Source organism: Mya arenaria, chromosome 14 (genome assembly GCF_026914265.1).
Source record: "Mya arenaria isolate MELC-2E11 chromosome 14, ASM2691426v1".
Taxonomy (NCBI): Eukaryota; Metazoa; Mollusca; class Bivalvia; order Myida; family Myidae; genus Mya; species Mya arenaria.
This window is the reverse complement of record NC_069135.1, coordinates 60,821,156-60,834,659: the sequence shown is the minus strand read 5'-3', so window position 1 is coordinate 60,834,659 and position 13,504 is coordinate 60,821,156. Positions and strand designations below refer to the sequence as shown.

Genomic DNA, 13,504 nt, shown 5'->3' with positions numbered 1-13,504 from the left:
TTATCAGACTTCTTAGCATCAATAGATTTAAGAGTTTTCTGTGTATGAAATGCAGAAAGGATATCAAAAAATGGGCATACTGGTAGCTCATCAATTATTAGTGTCAGCGTTATGGGCCTTGCGGTACATATGCACGAAGTCTTCGGCAACATGTGAATTAAGTTTCATTTGAATATATTGAATGCTTTTTAGCGAAGGTCCTGCTGACACTGACACCTAGGCTTTGCAATACCAGGAATACAAAATTTTTAAATTTGATGTAATAAAATCATGAAAAATAATGAATGGTTAATCATTCGGAACTCCTCGACCATTTTCACTCAAAACAAGCTCGAATGTATGCTGATACATCAGTAGAAAAAGTTAAAATTCTGAATTATATTATTAATTAAATGTAGTGTTTTGTATTAGTATATCTAAGTTTTAATTGATTGAAAGTGAAGTGTATAATTGCAGACATAGTTAAGTTCCCCAAGAGTTAAATCATTAAGTTTAACTGCTTAATTAAAATTACTACGTGATCTACTTTCAGCGTAGTTAAAGCATAGCGATTGTTTACATTATAAACCGTCCATATACATCCGAGGTTGTTTCAATAGAAAATGACCGAGGAGTTTCGAATAATGCTTAATACAAAACAGACTGTTAAATAGTTAGTTTTTTAATGTCTAATGATCTACAACACTTACCGCCATCCATTTTTCTGGTTCCCTCCAAAGATTCCAGCCACTACACTCGCAACAAATTGACCGCACGCAACCATGGCGATGTTTAATGACACAAGACGTCCCCGAATGTTGACGGGTGAACATTCCGCTAGGTACATGGGCACAGTTGTCGACATCATTCCTGGAATAAATAGTTAAGATATGACAAGATACAAAAGGATAAGATAAGATAAGATAACAAATATAAGAATTATAATCAAACACTGTAAAGCAATTGAAACTGTTGCAGACATCATTCATGGAAAAGTAAGATAAGATAAGATAAGATAAAAATGAGATAAGATAAAATCAGATAAGATAAGTTAAATAAAAGCTATAAGGATAATGATCAAACACTGTAATGCAACTGAAACTATTGTAGACATCATTCCTGGAAAAGTAAGTTAAGATATGATAAATTATGATATGATAAGATATCAAAAGATAAAATCCCAAAAGATAAGATAAGTTACATAACAGCTATACGATTAATTATCAAACACTGTTATGCAACTGAAACTGTTGTAGACATCATTCCTGGAAAAGTAAATTAAGATTAGGACAAGCTAAGTTAGATAACAGCTATAAGATTAATTATTAAAGTAAAATGCAATTGAAACAACCAGCTAGAAAACTACAGAGAGCGGCAGGGTGTAACACATTTCCATATCCCAAGCATACCGTACAAATCAATCTTGATTACCCCGAAATAGCAAGTGCTAACGGGACTCATGCGTGGTTTACACAATGCACCAATTAGGAAAAAGTACTGATGAAAAGTACAAAAAAAAAATTATTATGAGTATTAAAGCTAAGATACTGCCAGCTGGAATGTTTCAGCAAATGATGATATTTGCCCAAATATTGTCTTTGAAGACCACAATTTTCAAGTTAGTAGTAGGATTGTGATTGGTTGCTTGACATAAACACGTGATGTTATCAATGTGTTCTTTACAGTTTAAAATATCTATGTATAATTTAGAGCAATATCAACATTTATAATATTAGATTAAATAAAGAAATGGGAAGGAGTATTTACAAACATTTTTTTTATTTATCAAATATACATATAATATAATTATGTTTGGACTTAGTCAAAATGGTTGGTACAGATTGTGTCTTTATTGATTTTAATATACACTCATAATATTATGGATGCTTTCCACTGTAAGCCTTGAATTTTTTTGTTTTTGAAAGGTTGTTGTAAAAAAATAAAAATAATAATTATAATTTCAGGGGATATTGAACCCACACCAGAAGACAGGGGGACGAGTCTGAATTCAAGCGGGATTTCCCTCCACCAGGGTGATATGGCATGTATGAAATGTTGATCAGAAAGTCAAAATCAGAGCATGATAAAAATGGTCCTAGAAGTTGCTAAAATTCCAAACCCCCATGTCAACAGTTTTAACCTAATTCATTTAGGTTCTGGGGGAGGGGCGCAAGTCAAAAGGTAACACACCTAAGTTACACTCCCTCTAACATCAAATTCTGGATCTGCCCCTGAATTCCCCTCAAAATATTTCAGGAAAAAAATTGCTTCTCGATGTAATACAATAAAATCAAATGAATGTCAACCATAAGCATAATAAACCCAGAGCACACAAACACTGGCACTTTGTTCACTACTCCTTTCTAAATATTTCAAGACAAATATCACCTCCATAGGATGCAATGAAATGAATTGTCAATGAACAAATAAAATTGCAATATAACAAAACTGGTAATTATAGTGTTAACTGCTCCTTTTGAAATAAATATAATACTGGGAAAAAAAAACTATTAATCCCATTGAAATGAAAGTTGATCAGAGAGATACAATCTTACCTTAATATTGCCTTGTTATTTGTTCATTACAAAACTGGTATTTTGAGTGTTACTTAACTAAACTTGCAATTTGAGTGTTATACATAACTAAACTGTTTATTTGAGTGTTATATACATAACAAAAAAGCTATTTGACAGTTACTTAACAAACTGGTTATTTGAGTTTTACTAAACAAAACTGGTTATTTGAGTATTACTAAACAAAACTGGTTATTTGAGTATTACTTAACAAAACTGGTTATTTGAGTATTACTAAACAAAACTGGTTATTTGAGTATTACTTAACCAAACTGATTATTTGAGTATTACTTAACCAAACTGGTTATTTGAGTGTTACTTAACAAAACTGGTTATTGGGGTGTTACTAAACAAAACTGTTATTTGAGTATTACTTAACACAACTGGTAATTTAGTGTTACATAACAAAACTGGTTATTCAAATATTACATAACAAAACTGGATATTTAAGTGTTACATAACAAAACTGGATATTTAAGTGTTACATAACAAAACTGGATATTTAAGTGTTACTAAACAAAACTGGATATTTAAGTGTTACTAAACAAAACTGGATATTTAAGTGTTACTAAACAAAACTGGATATTTAAGTGTTACTAAACAAAACTGGATATTTAAGTGTAACTAAACAAAACTGGATATTTAAGTGTTACTAAACAAAACTGGATATTTAAGTGTCAATAACAAAACTGATATCTTCAGCATTACATATCAAAACCAGTAATTTGAGTGTTACATAACAGGAATGGTGATTACAGTGTTACGTAACAAAACTGGTTTGTTCAGTGTATCTTAACAAAAGTGGATATTTAGAGCCTAAAGAACATCAGTCAATAGATTGCTATTTTCTGGTAAACACTTCATTTGCCTCTGTTACAAATTTGGAGCTTATTTAAGACAAATTTGCACTGAATAATTCATTTCACGTTCCTTTATGCAGAAACGTCCAATTATGTTGTGGCTATTTCTGTCCAACAAAATAATCTGGAAATAAGTTGAAGACACACAAAAGTCATTAGTGTCTGGTTTTCATGACGTTCTAAAGAAATGACAATATCATTTTTTTCATAACTAGTTGGTGGTCTTCAGGGTATTTAAAATGACTGCTAATACAATATCAGAATTGTTGGTTGATTTTAACTACCAAATATGTAGACATGTGAACCTCTGGAAATGTTAGAGAGGACAATCTGGGTCTCCGAGCCTGTAGATTGGATTAGACTGGTTAAATATGGTTATGTTTACTTATACTGGTTAGAACAGAACATACATTTTCAGCCAATGTACGCTACTTGCAGATAGGCAATCATCAGTGCTAATCTTTTCATTAAGATTTTAATGAGTATGAGAATTTAATTAAGGTCCGCCCACTGCCAATCATGACAGATACACAATCACTGTGTCAGATTTTGCATTGATAATGTGTCAGCTAATGAGGTTGTATTCAAAATGAGTTAGATGACCTGAAGTTAAATCTTAATGATTAAGAAGAGATTGTTCGCTACGCTTGAACCTCCCGTTCTTAATCATTAAGATTTTACTTCATGTTAACTATTACATAAGAACTATATTAGCCGAATACATCCAAATTATTCCTTTTAAAATTACTTAAGTAGGAATGACCGGATATTTTTTCAATGGAAACCTGCTGTTAAATGTTAGGTGTTATTTATCCCCATGGCTTATAATAACATGGAACAGAATTTTGTGAAATAACTTGGCTTTGAATATGGAACCATGTGTAGATAATATCATGAAAAGAAAACATTTTTACTTCAAAATGAATATATATATATATGATCAGATTAACCATAAGAAATCATTCATAACAGATAGTACAATTATTTATTTTTTGACGTACATGTACCCTAATCTTTTGCACCATAGCATAATTTTTCTATTGCTTGCATACATTTTTTTCTGGATTTAGAATCCCAGTGTTTTGATTGGACTGTAGAATTAGTTGGCAAGACTGTTAATTTTTGTTTTTTCTTTGGTCCTGTTTTAATTCAGTTTTGCATCATGAAATTAATATTTATACACTATTAAATCATATTTCCTTAAACAAAACAATTACCTCCCATACCTATCCTATAGTTTTTCGTAGTGAAATAAAAAACAACATGTTTTTTTTTTCCTTTCATTTTTTTTTTCTGTTTGGGGGGTCTTTTACTAGCACTGTATTATATTTCTACATATTTCACAAATCAATGCCTGGGTGCTAATGAGAAATACTATCTGGAAACTATATCATATTATCATTTTATGAGACATCGTAATTGCATCAGCAAAGTCTTTTTTTCTACTTTCACACATCGTATTTGAGTGCTGCCAGGGAAGCCATGAAAGATGCATCTGCATCACAGCTGCCGCGGACAGCACCGGTGACGACAATAACACCACAGTCATGACAACTTTTTTGCTGTATTTCCTCGAGAAACAAACAAGCTAAAACACAATTCTCATATATTTAGCCTTTATATAAAAATGGGAGGGATTTTTTTCACAAATTAACAGATCCAAATGCAATCCATCTCAATGCAAGTCCAAACAGTCAATCACTGTTTGATAAATTGAAACAATTTAAATATATGAGCTGTACAATGTGACTACTTGCCTGCTTTTCTTGTTATTTAAAACTACAAAACATCGTTGGATGTTCTTCATTGGCATGACATCATGTTCTTGATAGCATGTTTTTGGTGATTAATGCCATGACAGCAGGTTTTATGCTCTTGCCTGTCATGACAGCATTTTATAAAAGCAGGTCTTTTGCTCTTGCCTGTCATGACAGCATGTTTTTAATAATTATTGTCATTACAGCACGTTTTATGCTCTTGCCTGTCATGACAGCGTGTTCTTGATAGCATGTTTTTGGTGATTAATGTCATGACAGCAGGTTTTATGCTCTTGCCTGTCATGACAGCATGATCTTGATAATAATTGTTATAAAAGCAGGTTTTTTGCTCTTGCCTGTCATGACAGCATGTTTTTAATAATTATTGTCATTACAGCACGTTTTATGCTCTTGCCTGTCATGACAGCGTGTTCTTGATGATTATTGCCATGACAGCAGGTTTTATGCTCTTGCCTGTCATGACAGCATGTTTTTGATAATTATTGTCATTACAGCAGGTTTTATGCTCTTGTCTGTCATGACAGCATGTTCTTGATGATTATTGCCATGACAGCAGGTTTTATGCTCTTGTCTGTCATGACAGCATGTTCTTGATGATAATTGCCATGACAGCAGGTTTAATGCTCTTGTCTGTCATGACAGCATGTTCTTGATGATTATTGCCATGACAGCAGGTTTTATGCTCTTGCCTGTCATGACAGCATGTTCTTGATAATTATTGCCATGACAGCATGTTCTTGGTGATTATTGCCATGACAGCAGGTTTTATGCTCTTGCCTGCCATGACAGCATGTTTTTGTTAATTATTGTCATTACAGCAGGTTTTATGCTCTTGCCTGTCATGACAGCATGTTTTTGTTAATTATTGTCATTACAGCAGCTTTTATGCTCTTGCCTGTCATGACAGCATGTTATTGATGATTTTTGCCATGACAGCAGGTTTTATGCTCTTGTCTGTCATGGCAGCAGGTTATATGCTTTTGCCTGTCATGAAAGCAGGTTTTATGCTCTTGTCTGTCATGACAGCATGTTCTTGATAATTATTGCCATGACATCAGATTTTATGCTCTTGCCTGTCATGACAGCAGGTTTTATGTTCTTGCCTGTCATGGCAGCAGGTTCTTGATAAATAATTTTCATGACAGCAAGTTTTATGTTCTTGCCTGTCATGACAGCAGGTTTTATGTTCTTGCCTGTCATGATATCATGTTTTATGTTCTTGAGCATCTTACAATCTTGTATGATGGTTTTGATTGTCATGACAGCAGGTTAAATGTGCTTAATTGGTATGGCAGCAGGTTTGTTGTTCATGCTCGTCATGACAGCATGTTTCATGTTCTTGATTGTCATTACAGCAGGTTTAATGTTCTTGATTGTCATGACATCAGGTTTAATGTTCTTGATTGTCATGACATGCAGCAGGTTTGATGCTCTTGATTGTCATAACAGCAGGTTTAATGTTCTTGACTGCCATGACAGCAGGTTTGTTGTTATTGATTGTCATGACAGCAGGTTTAATGTTCTTGATTTTCATAACAGCAGGTTTGTTGTTCTTGATGTTGTTGATAACAGCAGGTTTGTTGCCTCAGGGTTGATGTTCGTGATCGACATGGCAGCAGGTTTAATGTTCTTGATTGTCATGACAGTTGGTTTCATGCTCTTCATTGTCATTACAGCAGGTTTAATGTTCTTGATTGTCATGACATCAGGTTTAATGTTCTTGATTGTCATGACATGCAGCAGGTTTGATGCTCTTGATTGTCATAACAGCAGGTTTAATGTTCTTGACTGCCATGACAGCAGGTTTGTTGTTATTGATTGTAATGACAGCAGGTTTAATGTTCTTGATTTTCATAACAGCAGGTTTGTTGTTCTTGATGTTGTTGATAACAGCAGGTTTGTTGCCTCAGGGTTGATGTTCGTGATCGACATGGCAGCAGGTTTAATGTTCTTGATTGTCATGACAGTTGGTTTCATGCTCTTCATTGTCATGACAGCAGGTTTGATGTTCTTGATTGTCATGGCTGGAGGTCTAATTTTCTTGATTGTCATGACAGCAAGTTTCATGCTCTTGATTGTCATAACAGCAGGTTTAATGTTAATGATTGTCATGACAGCAGGTTTGATGCTCTTGATTGTCATGACAGCAGGTTTGATGTTCTTGATTGTCATGGCAGGAGGTTTAATTTATTTGATTGTCATGACAGCAAATTTCATGCCTTTGATTGTCATAACAGCAGGTGTAATGTTCTTGATTGTCATGACTTCAGATTTTTTGTTCTTGCTTGTCATGGCAGGTTTTTTGTTCTAGATTGTCATGACCTCAATGCATTTTTTAATTGTCATGACAGCTGATCTGATGTTTTTGATAGTAATGACAGCAGGTTTGATGTTTTTTATTGTCATGACAGCAGGTTTAATGTTCGTGATAGTCATGACAGCAGGTTTAATGTTCTTGACTGCCATGACAGCAGGTTTGATGTTCTTGATTGTCATGGCAGCAGATTTGTTGTTCTTGATTGTCATAACAAAAGGTTTGTTGTTCTTGATTGACATGACAGCGGGTTTGATGTTCTTGATTGTCATGGCAGCAGGTTTCATATTCTTGATTGTCATTACAGCAGGTTTCATGCTCTTGATTGTCATAACAGCAGTTTTGATGTTCTTGACTGTCATGACGTTCTTGATTGTCTTGGCAGGTTTGTTGTTTTTGATTGTCATGACAGCAGGTTTGATGTTCTTGACTGCCATGACAGCTTGTTTGATGTTTTTGAGTTCCATGACAGCTTGTTTGATGTTCTTGACTGCCATGACTGCAGGATTGATGTTCTTGACTGCCATGAGAGAAGGATTGATGTTTTTGATTGTCATGACAGCAGGTTTCATGTTCTTGACTGCCATGACAGCAGGTTTTATGTTCTTGATTATCATGACAGTAGGTTTAATGTTCTTGACTGCCATGACATCAGGTTTCATGTTCTTGACTGCCAAGACAGCAGGTTCCATGTTCTTGACTGTCATGACAGCCGGTTTCATGTTCTTGACTGCCATGATAGCACATTTCATGTTCTTGACTGCCATGATAGCAGGATTGATATTCTTGACTGCCATGATAGCAGGATTGATATTCTTGACTGTTATGACAGCAGGATTGATGTTCTTGACTGTCTAACAGCAGGTTTATTGTTCTTGATTGTCATGAGATCAGGTTTGTGTTTTGACTGCCATATCAGCAGGATTGATGTTTTTGATTGTCATGACAGCAGGTTTCATGTTCTTGACTGCGTTAATAGCACGTTTCATGTTCTTGACTGCCATTATAGCACCTTTCATGTTCTTGACTGCCATTATAGCACGTTTCATGTTCTTGACTGCCATTATAGCACGTTTCATGTTCTTGACTGCCATTATAGCACGTTTCATGTTCTTGACTGCCATTATAGCACGTTTCATGTTCTTGATTGCCATGATAGCACGTTTCATATTCTTGATTGCCATGATAGCACGTTTCATGTTCTTGACTGCCATGATAGCACGTTTGATGTTCTTGATTGCCATGATAGCACGTTTCATGTTCTTGACTGCCATGATAGCACGTTTCATGTTCTTGACTGCCATGATAGCACGTTTGATGTTCTTGACTGCCATGATAGCACATTTCATGTTCTTGACTGCCATGATAGCACGTTTGATGTTCTTGACTGCCATGACAGCTTGTTTGATGTTCTTGACTGCCGTGACAGCTTGTTTGATGTTCTTGACTGCCGTGACAGCTTGTTTGATGTTCTTGACTGCCATGATAGCAGGTTTCATGTTCTTGACTGCCATAACAGCAGGTTTCATGTTCTTGACTTCCATCACAACATGTTGCTAAATTTACAGCATGTATTTGTTTAATGTTTATACTACATGATCAACAAATGGTTGGTGTTGCTCCCTTGGAGCTAACTAGTTTAATTAGTTAAACATATAATATAATCTATACTTAAATATATCATCTTAGATCCATTTATCAACTACAGGTATATGTTGGCATGCCACTTATTTTTGTTAACCGAAAATCTGCTTGGGGTGACCGGCGAATCTAATTGTCTGATTGATTGATTGATTGATTGATTGATTGATTGATTGATTGATTGATAGTAACCAGAACATTAAGAACAGGTATATATAGTTAGGAGACCAGCTTTATATAGTTAGGATACCAGCTATATATAGATAGGAGACCAGCTATATATAGTTAGGAGACAAGCTATATAAAGCAAGAAAAATAGCTATATATAATCAGTAAAACAACTATACACAACTAGGAGACCATCTATATATAGTAAGGAGACTACCGGTAGCTACATATATTAAAGAGAACGGCTATATATAGTCAGAAGAACAAATATATATAGTTAAGAGAACAACTTTCAAGTAAAGAAACAGCTTTATAGTTAGGGGAACAACTATATAAATAGGAGGACAGCTATATAGTTGAAAAGCTATATGTAGTTAAAATAACAGGTATATATATTTAGGAGAACAGTTGTATATAGTTCGGAGAGCAACTCTTTACATTAGAAGAACAGCTCTATGTAGTTAGGAGAACATATACTTATAGAAAGTAGAACAGATATATTTTGTTAGTAGATCAGCTATATATAGCTAGTAGATCAGCTATAAATTTGAAGGAGAACAGTAGTATAGGCGGATAGCTATAAATAGTTAGGAGAGAACGTTCCTCTTATCAACAAACATATCTTACGATTTCTTTTTCAAACAAAGTTATCAATAGACCAAATATTTGTTCAAAAGAAATAGCAAAAAGGTTATTTGAATTTGAATTTTGAATGTAAATATTTCCATAAAATGTTTGATAAAATCATAATATCAAATGAAAATTGCTGATCTAACAAAATGTTTATATACTCCTTTGATAAGAGGACGCCCTCTATATCATTTCTTTCTCACATTCAAATCATTCTTTCATAGTGTTAAGCCCTTTGTGGCACAGCCAATTTTCCATCAGTCAAGGAATAATCGCTTTGACTTATTCACAGGAACGTTTGCTTCTAGAAAATGTCACTTGAGGATTGGTGGCAATTTTTCATACTTCCCAGAATTATGTTGCCATTGACAGATATCCTGTCCAACTCACGATAAGTCATACTGATTTAGAGCTCAGACAGAGAAAGAAAGACATACGTCTTTTTGAGATTTATTTTTTTATACTTTATTTGTTTAGCATAAAGAATAAAACAAATGTTGTTTAGCTACTTGTACTTGAAATAACGACAGCTATAGGGTTACAGCAGTGAGTATCTTAGTTATAACACTTCTTACATTGTATGATTTGCCGCATTTCATTTCCCAATTACAAAAAAAATGCATTTGACAAACCCTGTGCTTTGACCCCAAAAAGCTCTTAAACTTCCTTATAGCATTGCTTCATTACCAAAGATTAATTCTAAGAAGAAACCACCAATCCTCTTGATGGCTGCCAGTAAACACCCGCCCACACGCCCGTTCGCCCAATTTAACCAAAGACAAACCTGAATCTAAAACATGAGAGGCCTGTTAAATGAAGATATTAGTGTGCAGTCAAATAATCTCCTATGTCACATTTTCAAACAGTTGCTATTCATCAATGTAAATTAAAGTTTGGCTGGAACATAAATGACCTGTCCTAACAAAATAATCAATGTGTCATTTGTGTGGTTTTCAATGATCAAATTTTACTGTGATTCAAGATTTAGACTTTACCTCAGCGATGCTAATTCCCGGAAAAAGTTCGGATCAGCGGATCAGATTGTCTGATTGATTGATGGTTACCAAAACAACTAGGAGCCCACCTGTATATAGTTAGGAGAATGGCTATATATAGTTAGGAGAACAACAATATAGTTAGGAGGTCAGCTATATAGTTGAAAAACAAAATATAGTTAGAATAACAGATATATATATTTAGGAGAACATTTCTATATAGTTATGAGAGCAGCTCTATATAATTAGGAGAGGAGCTCTATGTAGTTAGGAGAACAGATACTTATAGGAAATAGATCAGCTACATATAGTTAGGAGAACAGCTATATATACGGTATCTAGGAGTATAGCTGTATATAGTAAGGAGAGTACATCCCTCGTATCAAAAAGCATATCTTACAATTTCTTTTTTTCGAATCGGAATTATCAATAGACCATATATTTTTTGGAAAAAAAAATCAAAACAAAAAAGAAGTAGGAAAAAGGATTTGAATTTGAAAGTAAAACTTACCATTCATTTTGTATAACATCATATGACCAAATTCTTAACCTTACACAATGTTTATATACGTCCTTTGATAATAGGACCCCGGAATATCATTTCATTCTCACATTCAAATCATTCTTTCATAGCTTTAACCCCTTTGTGGCACAGCCAATTTTCCATCAGTAAAGGAATAATCTCTTTGACTTATTCACAGGAACGTTTGCCTTTCTAGAAAATGTCACTTGCGGATTGGTGGCAATTTTTCATACATCCCAGAATTCTGTTGACATTTACAGATATCCTGTACAATCCGCAATAAGTTATACTGATTTGGAGCTCAGACAGAAAAGAAAGACGTCTTTTTGAGATTTAATTATTGAATAAACCATTTTTTGACCAAAGTTAAAGTCTTTGAATAGTTATATTTTATTTATTCTTTATACTTTATTTGTTTATCATAAAGAGTAAATAAATTAAGCCCACAATGGTAATATCAAGAAAAAATAGAAAACCCGTGCCTTAACCACTAGGCCACATGGACTTTTGCAACAGCAATGGATATTTTGACCTCATTTTTTACAATACATGCAGTGATAATATTTAATGTAAATCAACCAATCACACATCAACCAATTGTTGAAACCCATTAGTAACGCATTTGAAAATTGTAGTCTTCAAAGACAATATTTGAGCAAATATCAACATTTGCTGTATGGTGCCAGCAGTAAGTAACTTAGTTATAACACTTCTTATGATTTGCCACACTTCATTTCCCAATTTAGAAACAGTGCATTTTACAAACCATATGTGATCTCCCTGTAACCTTTTGGACCCCAAAAAGCAATCTTAAGGTTTGCATAAACTTCCTTATGACAAGCTTCATTACCAAAGATTAAATCTAAGAAGAAATCACCAATCCTCTTGATGCCTGCCAGTAAACACCCGCCCACACGCCCGTTCGCCCAATTTAACCAAAGACAAACCTGAATCTAAAAACCTGAGAGGACTGTTAAATAAAGATATTAGTGTGAAGTCAAATAATCTCCTATATCACATTTTCAATTAGTTGCTATTCATCAATTTAAATTAAATTTTGGCTGGAACATAATTGAAAACAACATCAGGGAAATTAACAAAATCAACAAGCTCCGGCATTGAAGTCCCTTCAGGGTTGAATATGTTTTAACTTTCCTTAAATGAAACATGCCTGTAGGATTTAAAGAATAAAATAAAATGTAAAAAACATTAATACATATTATTCCTTCTATATTAAAGACTTAGTGCAACAAAAAGCCCTCAAATCCCCGAAGCAATTAAAGATGTCAACAGTATTTTCTAAAATGATGTGTTTCGAGAAGCCACCTTATCCAGATTTAAAGCTTTAATTAATAAAGACACTTTGATAAGTCATCTTGGAGAAAAAATTGTCAACCCGTTTCCTACAATCTGCTATTAAAGACACCATACCCATCTCAACAAACCAGAGACATATAATTCATGTTTTTAAGATATGGAAAAAGCCTTTCCAATTTCATTCCCATCATACAACAGACATGGAGCGAAACAATTCCGGAAATTAGCATCGCTGAGGTAAAGTCTAAATCTTGAATCACAGGGAAATTGATCATTAAAAACCGCAAAACTGACACTTTGATTATGTTGTTAGGACAGGAAAGTATGTAATTTTAAACAGAATTAGGTCTGAACGGGGAAAAATTACATAGAATTCAAGTACACTTCTGACTTCTGATCCATGTTTGATTCGTTTGTAGTATTCTGTAAATTTTCATTCCCCCATTTTAACAGGAAAAAAAAACAGGAAGAAAGATATCACTTCATTTTTTTCTTGTTAGCTCTCTTATTGTCACATGTTCGTTATTTGGACATTCATTCATTTAAATAGATTTTAAGCCAGGAACAAAATTTAAAACAACATCAGGAAAATGTGCAAAACCAACACACTGCCGTCTGTGATGTCCCTATGGATTTGAAATTATTTAAATTACAACAAATATCTTTAATGAAACAGGCTGCAGAAATTCAAACAATGGGAATACATTTATACAGATTATTCTCTCT

The 13,504-nt window shown here is 33.9% G+C and overlaps 1 protein-coding gene across 1 annotated transcript in view; it reads right to left on the bottom strand.

Moving 5' to 3' along the window:
• Positions 1-13,504, bottom strand: part of LOC128217902 (proton myo-inositol cotransporter-like) — a 92,625-nt gene that overhangs the window by 39,941 nt on the left and 39,180 nt on the right. Inside the window, exon 2 of the mRNA XM_052925358.1 lies at positions 690-849. Coding sequence (XP_052781318.1) covers positions 690-849 — 160 coding nt within the window. The remainder of the gene's footprint in view (positions 1-689; positions 850-13,504) is intronic.